Source organism: Hippocampus bargibanti, linkage group LG04 (genome assembly GCF_051943395.1).
Source record: "Hippocampus bargibanti isolate YZ-2025 linkage group LG04, ASM5194339v1, whole genome shotgun sequence".
Lineage (NCBI taxonomy): Eukaryota > Metazoa > Chordata > Actinopteri > Syngnathiformes > Syngnathidae > Hippocampus > Hippocampus bargibanti.
Window position 1 is genome coordinate 11,201,737 of NC_142737.1, and position 17,246 is coordinate 11,218,982.

The window sequence follows — 17,246 nt, forward strand, 5'->3', positions numbered from 1 at the left end:
GTGACGTCACGGGACGAAATACGCCAACCAATCGTCAGCTAGTAGCGTCACACATCTGTTAAAATGTTAAGAGTACTGTATATAAAACAAAACAAAAAACAATTTTTATTGCGGTAAAATACAACATTTTAGTACAAATAGTTGACTAATGCTGTGGTGCTTAAGTACTCACACTCTGTACTTATGTAAAAGTACATGTATGAACAGAATGCGGTAAAAATACGTAGTACTGATTCGCATTTGTTTTTTGAAACACAAAAAGACTGAAATGTACACAAAGTTCAAATGAATATTTATATGTAATGCACCTTTTCCAAGATGAATCTTAAAAAAACCACAATGTGACATATAATCTGTACAAATGTAAAAAGTCAACCAAAGAGAAATGAAACACTTCAAATGAGGTTGCAAAAGTGTACACGTGCTTATAGTTGTGAAAGTGACTGGAAAATAACCAATCACGTTCAAACTCAGCACAATAAATGTGTCTATGATTGATTTTAAAATTTAGGCATTCTACTTGTCAATTATTCCAGGGAAATTATGTTCATAATTGATGAAAACATTATTATTATTATTATTAATAATAATAATAATCAATTTAATTTCTAAGCGCCTTTCAAAACTCAAGGTCACTTTAGTCACAAGATTAGTTTTTCTGTGGGTGAGCAGCGGCAGCCATACGCACCATATAAATGATTTTTTTGTTGTTGTTAAAAACAACATTGCTCAACAGTCACGTGTTTGCTTTCAACATTTAGCTTGTAGCAAAGGTACACCATGACGTCACTGATCCACTAATGAAAAGGACGCTTTTGATCCTCTCCTCTTTCATCTTGAACTGCTTCAACAAACAAAGAGGGTGCGGGAAGTGCTCAAGAGTGAATGACTGTCTGTGTATTTTGTGTTGTATCACATTATTTGTTATTTTTTGTTGTTTTTCTTTGGACTTTAAAATGGTGCTGTGAGAGTGGCTGCCTTTACAGCAGCTCCTGTTATTTTGTTTTTCCTCCTTCCTTTCCTTTCCTCTTCCTTACATCACTTTACGGCTGTGAAATGTAAATTTCTCCACTGCGAGACTAATAAAGCTAATCCAATCCAATCCAAAAGAACAGGCTACCACAAGTGAAGTGGCAGCATCACGCACCAGGGCTTTTCTTCATAAAACACATAAAGTGTTCATATTTTAATGAGTCTTATGAAGACCAAATCAGAGTCACATGATTATATCGGGAGCACAATTAAAATCCACAATTAGGGATTTTTTTTCCATAAAATCCACGTAGAGAGTTTTTTAAAAATGGAACAAAGTGAAAATGGTCAGTCAATGACAATTGCATGATGAACTCAGGGCTTCTTTCTGTTCAGAAGTTGTTGACTTTTAAACCGGTGGCCAGGTTTTGGCAACGTCCTGATGCATGGCCTCAGGTAGCCACATGCAATATGCAGACAGCAAGACTGAGGGGGGAGAAAAGAAGATTAGACAAACACATGCAAAACTAATTCTAACACTTCATCTTGGCAGAATATCAAATCCGTACATTTACTGTCAGTTGTCCACAGGGCGAGGAGAGCATCTCTGCAGTGGACTTTCTGTAACACCAGAGCTCCCAGCACGGCTTCTGTTCTGGGCTGCAGCCTAAAGCACAATGAGAGAAGTCAGTCTATTTTTTATTTTTGTATTGTTTATTGTTGAAAACGAGGAAGATAGGCGTGTATGTAAGCAATGACTTACTTTGCCCATGATTTCATCATGATGGAGGGGTTTGACAGCAGATGGCTCCTGTGCGCCTTTAGTTTCGGACACACCTGCACAGCACACATGAAAACTCAAGACCACCATCAAAGCTGTAGACCTGACATCAGGAAAGTCAATGGATGCCATTATACTTAAAAAAAGACATTTTAAAAATAAAAAAGCTAAAAAACAAATAGTTTTCAGGAACGTGGGTGAAGTTCCACTGAAATGGCATTTTTTAGAGTAATTACCGTATTCCCTGTAATATAGAGTGCACTTTCAACGAATGACAGATTTAAAAACATTTTCCATACATAAGGGGCACCTCTAATGAATGACATATTTTAAAACATTTTCCATGCATAAGGCGCACCGGATTATGAGGCGCATGGTCAGCTTTTGAAAAAATATATATTTTCGGTGTGCCTTATAGTGCAGAAATTACAGTAATTCTTATAAATCAGATGTTAACATCCAGCTGCAATCTTGCAAAACGTTACATTCAAATCTATCATTTTGAAGCTGGAGACAAAACCCCTGCGTTAACTACAAAATCTATTCTTTAACTCCTTCACTGCCATTCCCGAATTTATTCGGGAATTGAAAATATGACGTGGAGCACCATTCCCGAATTTCTTCAGGTTTTGCTTTTTCTTGGGGGTGGATGCCGATAAAGCGCCTGTCAGACATCTGGCAATCTTTTTTCCCTTCCACGAGGGGGCGGCATTTGCCTTTTGTGCAGCTGCCCCCATTTCAAGCTCAGATAACTCCAGGCCCATATAACTTAGGAATTAACTCGTTTTTTTTCTGATGAAAGAAGAGTCTTAAAAGACAACCGACATCACTTTTTTGTTTCCTAACTGACATCAGAAAAACGTTTTATAGCATCTAAAATACCCAAAACACACAGTATGATATTTTTAGTCAAATGCAAAACACCAATAAAAATGACTTAAAGTGTCCAAAAACTACTTCAAATTGAACCAGACGTGGCCAGTTTCAGAAGGTCCCGCCCCCTTGTTCGTGGTGTCACCCCAAGATGTCTTGCCTTGCTGGAGCATCAAAACAATGGCTTCAGATTCGGAAAAGATGCTTTCTTGTTACTCATCCAGTTATGAATATGATTCAAATAGTTCTGAAGAGGAAAGCATACATGTTTGTAACCGATTAAAGAATTTGTTCCGGTCATTTTGATGCATCTGGAGAGAAATGTAGTGACAAACTCTTTAGTACTCACAGTACCCAAAAACGGGCAGAAGAGGGAGGCAAAGCTCCGTGGAAATTGTCTCCTGGGACGTTTTGTAAGCAAACATCAAATACGCTGTAGAAGTCTTGACGCAAAACACACCGATTCACCATCGCGTTATGTGTTTTCCTTCTAATTTCGCCATCAACATGGATCAACACGAAGTTCTCAGACCAAACAAAGTACCGCAAAATGCATTGAGGTGATGCAAGGTATGTCCTTTCTCAGTGAAGGGCGTTCCTTCAGTGATGTAGGGTGAGGACTCGTCACCAACTCAAAAACAAGACTTCCGGAATATTCAGCGCGAGTCTTGAAACGTAAAATATAGCTATATGCGGTGGAATCTTTGTAAAATATGCTCAGTAGAAGTCATTTGACATGATTTTACAAATTATGGACGCAACGTGTCCGGAGGTGTCAGTTGTCCTTTAAGGTTTCTTACACTGCATTGAATGTTTATATAGTCCTAAAACTCAATATTCTGTGGGTCTTGCAATTTGAGTGAAAATGACAAAAACCCTGGCAGGCACTGGAGTGAACACATTTGTGCACGTCTGGCAATGAATGAGTTAAAGTACTATATCTCACATAGATTGTATTCAACATATTGTCTAGAACTGTAATAGTGTCATAAAACTCAGCTACAAAAACCTTCAGTGTGGGGAGAAGAGGGAAAGAGTTTTATACCGAACCATAAAAAACAAGTCTGTTAGTCGTACCTGTCCATCTAGAATAAACTGAGCAAACAGTTTATATCTCTCCAGACCATCGGGATACTCCACCTCCACCGCGGGAAGCTGCCACGCTACTCGGACTGCAAAAAAAAAAAAAAAAAAAAAAAAAAAAAGTGTGCCATTCAGGTCAACAGTGGACAAAAGACAGACTGAAAGGCGACATTCTGGTTGCCTGTCGGCTTACAGAAGGTGCTTGAGCGATGACACCTGATGCTGCCTGTGGAGGAACAAAACCACGGCGCCGGTGACTCCAGAGGAGGTTCAAGATGGCAGTATTGAGGCAAGAGCTGAGGGACCCACTCGGCTTCAACAGCAGACACACCTGACGGGAACACATCAAATCAAAGCAATGAGGCAGAAACTTGCAAAAACAGACTTTGAAGAGGAGATTTGGCTTGTTTTTATCAGACTATAACAATTTTTTTCTGTTGTGTATTCTAATTGAAGGACCTACAAAAAACATAAAAAAAAGGGGTTGAGCCAAGTACAGTGATACCTTGGCTTACGAACTTAATTGGTTCACAGAGAGAGTGTGTAAGGTGAAAAGTGCGTATCCCAAAAATTAATTTCTCATAGGAAACCATTAAAATGAGAATAAGCCGTTCCCAGGTCCCCATAAAACATAATTTTCTACTTTCTAATTTTCTAAGCCTTAAAATTACACAAAATATAATTGATTTTATGTATAATAAATGTGCTATGGTATTATAATTAAAGAAATAAACTATACTATATAATAAAGTCGTTTTATTTACCTTTGTGATGGTCGCTGATGGCTTGATGAAATGGAGTGGCCGGTTTCATCAGCATTAAACACTTGATGAGGAACGTAGCCTTCTTTTTTCACCATCTTCAGGAATGATCCCTTGTAGGTGCTTTCTCTGCGATAATTTTACCTAGTTCTTCATTAACTGTGTTCTGTTTAGCTGGGTTGATAGCTTTTTGCAGCAAGTGTACAGATGGCTTGTGCGGGTTATTTGTGGAGCCTGATTGATGGGATATTTTAACCTTCCAGTCTACACTCTGCCTTTGAACTATCCAAGTTGATACTAGTCCAAATTCCACTGTTTTCTATCCATTTTGTCATTCTCTCTCTTTCGTCTGCCTGTCTCTTTAATGTTTAAACCACCTCCCCTCACTGCTGCGTTCTTGACCAATCACGTGGCTTTAACCGAAGACTGGGGGCGGGGAATAGAGAACAAAAAAATGTCGGAAGCCATTTTCTTTTTGGAGAATAGCTTCACTCTCTCTGTTGGTAACCCCCCCCCCACCCCTCACTGCTGCGTTCTTGACCAATCACGTGGCTTTAACTGACGACAGGGGGCAGGGAATAGAGGACCAAAACAAGCCGGCTGCCATTTTCTTTTAGCAGAACAGGCTCGTTCGCAAACAACACATCGGTAATTTTGGCAGCTCAGTGTGTATCCCGAAAAATATTTCGTATGTATAAATTTAACGTTCGTAAATCGAGGTAGCACTGTACTCCTTGTGTCTTCTTCTTTTCCTTTCGGCTTTTCCCTTCAAGGGGTCGCCACAGCAAATCAGTGTCCTCCATCTTGAGAGGTTTGATCCGCATGTTTTTTTTTTGGCCAAGCTTTTACGTCGGATGCCCTTCCTGACACAACCCTCTGTATTTATCCGGGCTTGGGACCGGCACAAGAAGACGTATGTCCCTTTGTGGCTACAGAACAAGCAACTCGCTCAGTAAAAGACTCCTAAAACATCCAAAAAGTAGATGCGCTCCCTGACCTTTCATGTACATCTTGGTGGTCTCCATTATTTCCTGGTAGACGACAAACTCGGGCAGCGTTTTGAACAGCGGTGAGCTCGGGTGAATGAACACCGGGTCATCCATGAGTGGCGTCTGAATATAGGAAAAGGAGGTAGAAATATAACACGGGTGTTGGCAAGTTCGGGTTATCTAAAGCGCACCTTGTAAGCGTCCTTCCATTTCGGGTCTAACAATTCCTCCGCCTGTACTCTCCTTGCCAGGTGGTCACCGAGGCCTGCGAGGGTGATCTGTCGTAAGCAGACCACCTGGTGCGCCGTTGGGGGAGACATTTTGGGGTTGACGAATACTCCCATATCGGGGCACACGCTGTTCACTGGGAAGAAATAGAAAATTAGATTATTAACACCGACCACTTGTGGATTTCAAGAAATGAGGACATCATGGAAAAGTGACTTTTTATTCTGGGCTTGAATTCAACAATACAATACAATACAAATTGATTATATATCGCGCTTTAACAATATCTGAAGTTGTAACAAAGCGCCTAACATGGACAACTATCTTATAAAGGAAATAAAGCAGTCACAAAGATAGTAGAAAGCACCAGGAGTAAAGTCAAGATCAAATCGGAATCATGCCGAGGCGAATGCCAATTAGTAAATCACATACATTGTGTAGATGTACTACAATCGGAGTGAAATATTTCATTTGTTAATTTTTATCTCATCTCATCTCATTTTCCGTACCGCTTATTCCTCATTAGGGTCGCGGGGGTTGCTGGAGCCTATCTCAGCTGTCTTCGGGCACGAGGCGGGGGACACCCCGAATTGGTTGCCAGCCAATCGCAGGGCACACAAAGACATACAACAGTCACTCTCACACTCACACCTAGGGACAATTTGGAGTGGTCAATCTGCCTGTCATGCATGTTTTTGGAGTGTGGGAGGAAACCAGAGGACCCGGAGAAAACCCACGCAGGTCCGGGGAGAACATGCAAACTCCACACAGGGAGGCCGGACCGGGATGCGAACCGGCGACCTCTGCACTTTTTATGATTAATAATACAGCAGGGATTTTAAACATATTTTTTGCAGCAGCCCAAATTTTAGTTACAGTTTCCTCTCAAGGGCCGATATGAATTTGGGGAAACTATTAGAATGTTTCATCCCCTCCACATATTACATATAGCGCGCATAACAAATTAATAACTAGTTTTCAAATCTGAAGTCAAAAATAATAACTGTTATTGTGGTTTGTATACGACAATTTGAAATTTTGGTTCAGACTTTATCATGGAATTTCACAAGTTTGATTTGCTTTCGCGGGCCGAATAAAATATTGTGGCGGGCCAAATTTGGCCCCCCGGCCTTGACTTTGACACCTGTGGTATTCAGCTAAATGAAAACTTGAAATTCATCATCCTCACCATATTTGCTTTTCTATTTGCTCTTTTTCATAATTTCTGCTGCTATAAATTGTGAATTTCTCCCTTATGAGACAAAGAAGTTTCCTTTTTCTTCTCAAGATATTACACTACAACAGATGAACGCAACCAAGAGTTTTTAGTACCTGCATTAGTGAGTTGACCCCTGAGTCGGCGGACCTCCAGCATAGCTTTGTACCTCAGCCCGTTCTCCTCGCAAAATTTGGGAGTGCAGCCGGCAAACTCACAAGCACCGACAGCACCTGATGTAAAACGTACATGCGTGATCTTAAGTTTCATGGAAGCTTTTCCTGGACATACCACGTGAGAGGAAAGAAATTTACCCAACATGACCATGATGTCCCCGAGTAAGAGTGACTGCCCTTGCCCCGCCCAAAGCCTCCTCATTTGCATCATCCGAGCGCGGCGCTGCGATAGCGTGGAGCTCTCGTCTTCGCTGCCTGCAGGTCTGAAAACCCAAAATATTAAGGGTAATAAAAATGTATAGCAGAGATTTCAGGTGTATAAGGCGCAATATCCAAAAAACATGCACCCAAAAAACTTGATTTCCTTGAAAAGACGACTATGCGACTCCATTTCCTGCCCGTAGAAGTACTGCGTAACCTCAGCCTCTACTGTAGCGCATTATGTGGGCCTTATATTTGGAAAACTTTAATATATTATATTTGTTTCAATCATTGAAGGTGCGCCTTATAGTACTGTGCGCCTTATATATGGAAAAAGTTTGAAAACCACCATTCAATGGGGGTGTGCCGTATACACCGGAAAATACAATCATATTGTCTTCCCAGAAAGGAGCACCTGGTTCCACGCACCCAAGAACCGAGAAAACCGTTGACTTCCTGTTTCAATTAGTTTGTACCCCTTTACCTGTTGAGGTCTTCAAAAAGCTCCCGAACTGTCATGGCAGCAACCACGGCGATGACGTAGGGTAAGCATTCCTGCTGTCGGCCCAGCGCCAGCATCTTGGCGTAGCGCGGCGATACAGGGAAGGAAGCCATAGCTCTGCCCAACGGGGTGATGGGGCAGCTCAACTTTGCTCGCTCCATTTCTCGCACCCTGGATAGAATCCACCGATATTTAATAAACGACACATCTGATGGCAGGATATTAGAAAACAACCGTGACGTGGAAAAAATATAAAGATAGGGGGAAATTCAGTACATTCTGGGCCAGTAAGACTTAGTAGAGCAGTGATAATTGGTTATTATATCATTCACTGCAATTCCCGAATTTATTCGGGAATTGAAAATATGATGTAGATCGCCATTCCCGAATTTGTTTGGGTTTTCTTTTTTCATGCTTGGGTGCCGATAAAGTGCTGGCCATGGCCCCCGGCAATGTTTTTTTTCCCTTCCACAAGGAGGCAGCATTTCGGTTTTTTTCTCCATGTTAGCGCTTTTGTCCAGCTTTAGCTGTTGTTAAAGCCCTATATAAAGCAATATGTATGTATTGCATTGTATTTTGGACAGCCGCCCTCATTTCAAGCTCAGATAACCCCAGACCCATATAATTTAGGAATTAACTCTTTTTTAATGATGAAAAAAGAGAGTCTGAGGTTTCTTACGCTGCATTGAATGTTTATGTAGTCCTAAACTTCAATATTTTTTGGGTCCTTGAATTTGAGTGATCATGACAAAAACCCTGGCACTGGAGTGGACACATTTTTGGCAAAGTTCATGATTGAGAATAGTTTAAAAACATATTTTTTGTTAGATTTTCATGAAGATGAACAAAATGGGTATGCAGATTCCAAAATTGCAGTCACTTTTTTATTGTATAGTTTTATATTTTTTTGAGCCTATTCTTCAGATAAGCAAAATTCTACTGCCTAGCTATTGTACAAGTGTGGAGAGTTGATTCTAATTGGACCCATCTACAGTTGTGTGCAACATGTTTGCACTCACAATTGGGTGAGAGGTGAGTGCAGCACCTAATTGATCAAAATCAATATTTGGAAAGAGAAAGCTAGCATGACAAGAATGAAGAGGATTAGTGGAACGCTGCTTATGTTTTGCGCTTTCGGTGAATGGCCTTCTCGATTGTAATATGCCTTGAGATGCTGATTATCACGACGAATATGTTCCACATCCACCCCCGATTTGTGAAAATCAATCATGTGATCTTTTCTGACTTTCCACATGAATGTGGTTGTCCTTTCCTACATGTGAGAGCAATTACCTTCCAAGGCGAGGTGGTTCTCGCAGAGCTCCTAAGGAGACCAACAACTGTTCTGCTGCTACAAGAGCCTCAGAAGAAGGAGGAGTCGGGAAGGGGAAATTGACCACCTGCATGTTGGACATATTAGATGTCAATATTTTCTTTTCTTTCTGAAAATGGACTTGAGGTGACGATCTGAGGCAGACCTTTTCGATGTTGAGGTCCTTCATCTGTAGGACCAGGTCGTCCACTGGCCTGCGAGTGATCTCTGCTTCTGAGAAGGGACTGAAGTCACCAAAGACTGCCGATGAGTATAACCTGCAAGAGGAAGATCAAGAAAATAACATTTCCTAGCCCTTATTGATTACCCAAAGCACATAAGTTTAAATTTATTCCCAGACTCCAAAAATGTGTGTCTCAAATCAGTACTTCCCATTGAAATGAATAGAAATGGCATTAATCTGTGCCGGGGCCACATTAACCTGTTATTATTATTATTATTATTATTATTATTATTATTAACCTGTAACAATGTCCTGGCTCCGTTCGTCCCGCTCTGCCCGCCCGCTGATTGGCTGCCGCTTGCGAGGTCCACGTGACCTTGAAGGATGACACGCCCGTCACGCGGTCATAGAAGCGCTTCTTCACGCGGCCGCAGTCGACCACGTATTTGATGCCAGGGATAGTCAGAGAAGTTTCAGCCACGTTGGTGGCCACCACACACAGACGAGTACCAGCGGGAGGGGGCCTGAACACCTGTGTGTACACACGCAGAGACACAACCATTTTAGACAACAAAAAGAAGTCCAAGATGGCGCCTGAATAGGCCGCTGTCCGTAAGTGCACTCACGAGCCTTGCTTTTTTTGTTGTTGTTTTTGTATTTTCATTTGCCACTTTGAGTCGTTGTGCATCATGTGAAATGGATACTGTTTTTCAGGATGTTTGGCCACGACATTCATCAAGGAGGACACTGTCGAGCCGTCGCGCCTTTTCAGCAGCACAAATATGCCAGCACTGTTTTTGATTGGGAGGAATGTTGGTGCTACTTGACTGTCACTGTTGAACGATTGAGTTTGTTTGCGCCTGTAATGGGCAGAAGTTTTACCGCCCCGCTTTGTTCAGCGGAAAGGTCGTTGCTGTTGGACAGTCTGCGGCAGTCACAGCTTGAAATTGAAGCGAATTTACATGGGACATGAGATGTGAGACCATGTCTTTTCCTCAATCGATGCTATATCTCTATTTGCTTTCAGCATTTAGATTCGAGCAGACGTGTACATTTCACCATGACGTCCTGGATCCACTGGCGAAAAGGACGCTTTGATCATCTCCTCTTTCATCTAGAACTGCTTTATGCAACAAAAATTGAATGACATATTTGTTATCTTGTTCTTTTGACTTCAAGATGGCGCCGCGAGAGTGGCTGCCTTTACAGTAGCTCCTGTATTTTCTTTTTCTATTTCTTCCTTTCCTCTTACTTACATCACTTTGCTGCTGTTAAAATGTAAATTTCTCCACTGCAAGACTAATAAAAGCTAATCCAATCCAATCCAAAAAAACTGCAAGGAAATAAACTCTTCTTCTGATACATATTTTAAGAGATAATTCATGGTACAGTTGATTTTATCGAGATTGTGTTACAAGAGTAAAGATACAGTAGAGTTAAATTCACCTTGGCCTGTTGCTCAGGAGCCAGCAGAGAGTAAAGCGGGAGGACATACATGGGGATGGACGGGTCACCCTTCACATCTATGGGCACAAAACACAACCGAGTCAGTCGTTTGATATCATATTTCCCAGGCGAAATGAGCGGTGAGGTTTGCCTGTGTCGTCAGGGTCGTCTCCGATGTCCAAATCCGAGCCTTCGTCCTCATCCTCGGCTATCCCCGCTTCTCTGTCCTCGTCCCCTTCGTCCACAGGCTGGGCAGAGTAATTGTCCAGATCGATACGAGGCAGTGTCTGTAAGTGGAGACAATGCTGCGCTTAATAATCTGATCAGCTATCAATATAGTCAGATGACAGACATCATGGGCAACATACAACGTTCTTCTTATGTTTGACCCTTTTGGACCTCTTCACTGCTAATGAGCTGTCGGCCTCCTCATCATCACCTAAACAGAAAAATGCTTTCAAAATTCAGCCAAAAGATTACATCTGAGTTGTTTTAGAGCGAGCAACACTCACCGGTGGTTGTTTCGCCCTTCCTGAAAGGAAAAGCTTTTCGTAATCGTCTGCAAAGACTGTGAACCTCCGCCTGGCCAGTGAGAAACACTAGAATGCCCCCTAAAGCAAGAAGATAGGAAACAAGAGTCCATAACTAAAATCGCCAGAACTACCTGAGTTGGCAATTGTGACTTTAAAAGTGGTACAAATGTCATTTCCTGTAAATAATATACGATACAGTAAAATCTCAGTTTTCAACCATAATCTGTTCCAGAAACCTGTTTGAAAACCGAGTTGGTCGAAAACCGAAACATTTCCTATTATAATCAATGTAATCAATGTCTGTTTTTATTTATTTTTTGATTGTGATTGAACAATACAAACACAATGGAACGCTATACAAGGATAATGTGTCAGTCACAATGAGACGCGACATGAGGAAGTGACTTATAAGGAAGCGGTGGGTAGATGAGCGATGCATTCACGTGCGCTCAGTATGGTCGAGAACCCATTTTCGGTTTAAACCGAGGAAAAAAAAAAAAAAAAAAGGTCAAAAACCAAATTGCTCGAGAACCAAGATGTTAAAAAAAAAACAGGTTTTACTGTAGTTTAAAAAATGTAGATGAAAACTTGGGATGGTCCACCATATTACTTTTCCCACTTATGATGCCTTCAAATTGGCACAAAAAAACATGAAAATCTTCTAACCTGAAGGCAGCATGCGGTGGATCTTGCAGGTCTTACTAAACGCCTCCCCCGTGTAATCATCCAGCGGGGTACGTTTGTTGAAATGTATGGTGACCGGAAACTGGCGAGCATCCACTTTGATGATGGGCGGAGGTGTCTTGAATAGCTTTTGGTTATCAGTGAAGTCCTCCACGCGCAGAGTCGCGGACATGACCAACAGCTTCATCGGTAAACCTTTCTGAAGATGCATACAAATACTGCTTAGCGAACATGAACACACTTACGGTACTTCTAATTTCACACGCACACACATTGTACTGGATGTCACCTTGTTTCTGAGGGGAACTATACGAGAAAGTAGTCCTATCAGAATGTCCGTGTACACGCTTCGCTCATGGGCCTCGTCAATGATGATGGCGCTGTAACGTTGCAGCAGGAAGTCCTGAAATGACATGGATTACGAAAAATAAAACAATAGAAGACAATCGTCAGCATTTTGCTTTTGGTGAAATTTGAAGAATCGATAACTGCTGACTCAATTATCAGATGCTAATAATGAAACAAAAGATAATGAACACAGTCGAAAAAAAAAAAAAAAAAAAAAAAAAAAAGGTTGTAGTGATGGGTACTCCGACTCTTTAGAGAGCCTGTTCTTTTGGCTCGTCTCACCAAACATAAACTCTTTCGGCTCTCAAATGGCTCCTCATTTTATTGTTGATTAATTTAGTGCAAAAAATAAGGTACATTTATAAGCAAAATTAATTATTAATGTAAAAAATATACATATATATCATTTTTTTTTAATTATATGGCTTTATTTATATTCTTCTGAACATACTCAGCATGGCGTCTGTGTAAGCTCTCAGTCGTACAGGAGTGGTCCATCGATGAAAAGGTTTCAGCCGTTTCAAAGAAGTACAGATGACGGCTGAAGAAACCTTTTCATCGATACTCAGCATGGAGTACAACATGGAGTGTTACAAAATAATAATAATAATAATAATAATAATAATAATAATAATAATACATTTGATTTCGAAGCGCCTTTTCGAAGTGCCTTTCAAAACTCACAAGGTCACTTTACAGTCACAGGATATTTTTTTCTGTGGGTGAGCAGCGGCAGCCACACGCACCAGCATTCACTCAACCCCAAAGTAACTAAATAGATAGCAAGCTAGCTAGCTAGCTAATAGCTAGTGAATAGATAGCTATTAGCTAGCGAATAGATACCTAATCGCTAGTGAATAGATAGGTAATATCTAGCGAGCAAATAGCTAGCCATTAGCCAGCGAATAGATAGCCATTAGCCAGTGAATAGAAAATATAAAGTACAAAAACAAAGATCCATTTCAAAACAAGGTCAACAAAGATTTCCAATCTGTGATTGTGTATATTTATAAACTTTTAACTATTTAGTCAAACAACACAAGTAAGCGGCTGTAAAGTGTCCTTGAGAGTTTTGAAAGGCGCTTAGAAATAAAAATGTATTATTATTATTATTGATTACCACTCAACAAAATATAAATTTAAATTAGTTAAACAGAAAGAAAAAAGCAGCATCCTGGTAAAAGTTTTCGCGTGTCTATTGCAAAGATTGTCATAAAAAATACCAAGTGCCTCATCTTTGAGGGGGTTAATCATATTTCTCCTCTCAACTGTCAATTCCGTTGAAATGAGTCAAGATTTTACTGTGTTTCCGATCCGTTTACTCACTTTTCCACTTTCCACCGTGTCAACTGATACTCTGTAGCGCACAACTATCAAAGTCAAGGGCTGGGGGCTAAATCTGGCCCGCCACCTCATTTTATTCGGCCCGCGAAAGCAAATGAAACTTGTGAAATTCCATGATGGTTGCTAAAGTCGGAACCAAAATTCTCATTATTCTTGACTTCACATTTGAAAACTAGTTATACGTTAATTCGTTGTGCGCTCTATATGTAATATGTGGAGGGGATGAAACATTTTCATGGCTTCCCCAAATTCATAATGGCCCCCGAGAGGAAACCATAACTACAATTTGGCCCGCGGCAAAAAAAAATGACTTTGACACACTTGCTGTAGCGTGATCGAGCTCTCTCTCGTCTCACTGTCTCTGCTTTTCGTTTTCGTTTGTCTGTGTGTGTGTGTGTAAAACCACCCCCCTCTGTCTTCGAGCGGCTTTAACCGAAGGGGGGAAAAAGTCGACTCCTATAAGCGGCTCCCTATTAGTCGTTCACTTCAAAGAGCCAGCCGGCGGTTGGAGCCGGTTCGTTCTCGAACAACACATCTCTACTAATTAATTAATACATTTCATTTATAAGCACCTTTCAAAACTCTCAAGGTCACTTAACAGTCACAAAATATTTTTTTCTGTGGGTGAGCAGCGGCTGCCACACACACGTGTTCCCTCACCTCGGAAGTAACTCAAATAGATAGAAAGCTATCTTGCTAGCTAATAGATAGCTAATAGAGCGCTAGCTTGATAGCTACATAACTAATAGATAGTCAGCTAGATAGCCAGCTACCCAGCTAGATAACTAATAGATAAAAAATAGCTAGCTAGCTAGATAGCCAGATAGCTAGCGAGATAAATGGATAGCTAGATACAGTAAATAACTGCGTTCGCAAAGCCTGTACCTTCTGGATCTCTTTCAGCAGAACACCGTCCGTCATGAACTTGATCTTGGTCTCATCGGTCACATTCCCCTCGTATCGAATCTGATAGGACACCACACTGAACAGACAAAATACAGAGAATCAAGGGGGCGTTGTCGTTTGAAAGCGGTTGAAGGCCGAATCTGTGAGAGATTACCGTGTGGACAGGTTCATCTCTTTGGCGACTCTGTGCGACATGCTGACAGCTGCAACTCTTCTCGGCTCGGTGATGCCGATGATGCTGGTGTCTCTGCAAAAAGACCCCACGTTCTCACGAACACCGATTTGACATGTTTGAATCGAGATTGCAATCATCTCACAGCACCTGGCGTAGCCGGCTTCATAGAGAAACTGAGGCACTTGTGTTGTTTTCCCACTTCCTGTTTCTCCACAGATGATGACGAAGGGGTTTTCCCGCACAGCCTCCATGATGATCTGCTCCTCTGCCAACACTGGGAGCTTCAAACGAGCCGCCTGCGTGTGTTGACATAATCTCATATGAATAATATATCAATAAAATCCTCAATTTGTTAGCGAACAGGCTACACGTTAGACAATGTTTATATTACTTTGCATTACTTTGAGACTTGCTGTTTATTTTTTTCAGGCCAACTTTCTCCTAAAAAAGGCACAGGGGGTCAAACTTTACACCAAGGAAGGCATTATACTTCGGGTACTACATTCGGGTACATTAAAATAATCACAAAACTAAAAGGTCATAAATTGACGGGGTATATGAAGGAAACATGGAGGAGAAGGCATACACCAAGGCAGGCATTATACTTCGGGTACTACATTAGACTGAAGACATATTACATCATTTGCAGAATCATTGACAAACCTGAATTTTTGGTGATCTGTCAAGCGGGATGAAGACCGTCGGTTGTGGCGCTGTCGTCACATCCTTGGGAGTTGACTCCTTCGTCTGTTTTTTCTGTGTCTCCTTCTTTTCGTCATTCACCTCCTTTTTTACCTCCTCACAGGCTGGACTTGTTTCTTTACACTCATTCGCCGCGGGGGTTTTGTTTACTTCATTGTTTTCTTCCTCCTCCTCATGATCGCCATCATCACTAGTTGACACGTCACTCGTATCTCCTTGTTTGTCCTCTTCTTCTTCTTCTTCTTCTTCTTTCCATTTTCTCTTCCTGTTGGCCCCACTGATGCTGCTGATCTTTGGCCCAGAAGCTCCATCCCCAACTTCATCAGGTAAACTGAAAAATGCAAAGGACTTAGTCATCTTAGTTCGGGTTATCCACAAGCTTTTGCGCAGAGAAAATGGACAAAAACAAATTTAGGCTTCACGATTGCATTTGACAAAGCAATTCCTTTATATTATTTTCTTTAGAATACCAAAATCAAGCAGTCCTTCAAAAACTCAGCTGTAATAAAGATATCAATTTAAGACACATACTTTTTAAAAAGTATGGTTTACTATTACAGAAAGGAAATGTGCTGAACGCATTGCTCTAGACTCAACCTGGACTACAAACAAATACAATTCATGCATCCTGACGACTAGTATTTCCTTCCTCCTACTTTCTTTGTCTAAACATACTCTTTAGTGCGGTAAAGCTTTTCCCCAGTGCCCAGTTTGGATGTAGTGTAGAGGAGCTTCAATTCAGACTCTGGAGCTTGCACCTCAGCCAATCGCGTTAGGATGTCAGCTCTCTGCACACAAACAACGCAATTATGCCAACGTTAAACAAAAGTCAGAGATGTTGAGATTTTGGGGGAAAGTATGGCCTTGTCACCTTAGCGGTCTTCTGCTTTCTCTCCAGCACTTTTTGCAGCTCTTTCCTCTGCCTCTTGGTGAGAGGTTTCTTTTTGGAAACGGGAGGCACGGAGGACTTTGCCTTTTTTGGTTTACTGGCCGGGAGGACCAAGGCGTTGCTCTCATCGACACCTTTGAGTCTGGTCACATCTACGGAAGAAATTGGTTAACAAATAACCAAAGAAAAGAGAATTCATAATGGCGTTTTCAGTCACCTAGTTCTAATACAATGTCAGCCTTTTCTCCGGTTGCTGGTTGTTGGGGTTCGTTCTGTTGCCTCCCTCTCCAGTTGTGCTTCTGTCTCAATTTGCCCATGTCTATCTCAGGAATGGGAACCGAAGAGATGCAAGCATGTATAACAACAACAGTGTTGGGCTTTTACGTACGTTACGTAGAATCAATGTTAACCATACATCTCGCAACCAAAAATAGTATGAAATCTACAAACCGTTTATTTCCACTTGGCAAATGATAACATCGACACATCCACACTGTTTATGGCAGTTTTGCTTCAATCTCACGTGTATACAGAAGTCAGTCCTCAAAAACAACGTCTCCGTAATGAAAACAGTCACAATACTAAAGTTCCGCATTAAATCAAAATCAAACCTAAGAGCACCAGACACGGGAAACTACAAAAAACGCACATATACATTATTTTTTTAATTGAAATAATTTTATTGAATTATTGACATATCGGTGTAACGTATTAGAAACCTCACGTATATTCATGAGCATGTCCACCCGTTAAATGTGTCCGGGTTACAAAGCATCTACTCGCCCAGATCACGTCCCCAAACAAAAACAAATAAATCAAATGAATCAAGAGTTTGAAGAGCCAGTACTCTTCTTTTCTGAAAGTTCGTATTACGGTTTTTAAAAGAACGCGAGGAAATTTGTAGACACGTAATTTTAATTGCCTTATTTGCATGTTAGTAA

At 41.2% G+C, this 17,246-nt stretch overlaps 1 protein-coding gene across 1 annotated transcript; it reads right to left on the minus strand.

Moving 5' to 3' along the window:
* Window positions 1-82: 82 nt before the first annotated feature.
* Window positions 83-16,865, minus strand: dhx37 (DEAH-box helicase 37). Its single transcript, XM_088994001.1, has 27 exons — window positions 16,756-16,865; window positions 16,523-16,624; window positions 16,288-16,457; window positions 16,092-16,204; window positions 15,378-15,747; window positions 14,862-15,010; window positions 14,694-14,786; window positions 14,519-14,615; window positions 12,231-12,344; window positions 11,924-12,140; window positions 11,237-11,335; window positions 11,093-11,163; window positions 10,876-11,011; window positions 10,725-10,801; window positions 9,578-9,810; window positions 9,261-9,372; window positions 9,076-9,182; window positions 7,765-7,953; window positions 7,218-7,342; window positions 7,020-7,136; window positions 5,651-5,823; window positions 5,468-5,582; window positions 3,903-4,040; window positions 3,704-3,798; window positions 1,736-1,809; window positions 1,542-1,639; window positions 83-1,458 (listed from the first exon to the last, which is right to left on the minus strand). Exons 2-27 carry the CDS (start codon window positions 16,620-16,622, stop codon window positions 1,382-1,384), a joined length of 3,459 nt encoding a protein of 1,152 aa, XP_088850127.1. The 5' UTR covers window positions 16,623-16,624; window positions 16,756-16,865; the 3' UTR covers window positions 83-1,381.
* Between the last annotated feature and the right edge of the window lie 381 nt (window positions 16,866-17,246).

What these genes read in the sequence shown, in the direction of transcription:
- dhx37 (XM_088994001.1), bottom strand. Translation starts at nt 16,622, where the DNA reads ATGGGCAAATTGAGACAGAAGCACAACTGGAGAGGGAGGCAACAGAAC. An exon ending in AAGCTTTACCGCACTAAAGA is followed by an intron (nt 15,748 to 16,091) that starts GTATGTTTAGAC and finishes TGCATTTTTCAG; the next exon opens with TTTACCTGATGAAGTTGGGG. An exon ending in GGACATCATGGTCATGTTGG is followed by an intron (nt 7,137 to 7,217) that starts GTAAATTTCTTT and finishes GTTTTACATCAG; the next exon opens with GTGCTGTCGGTGCTTGTGAG.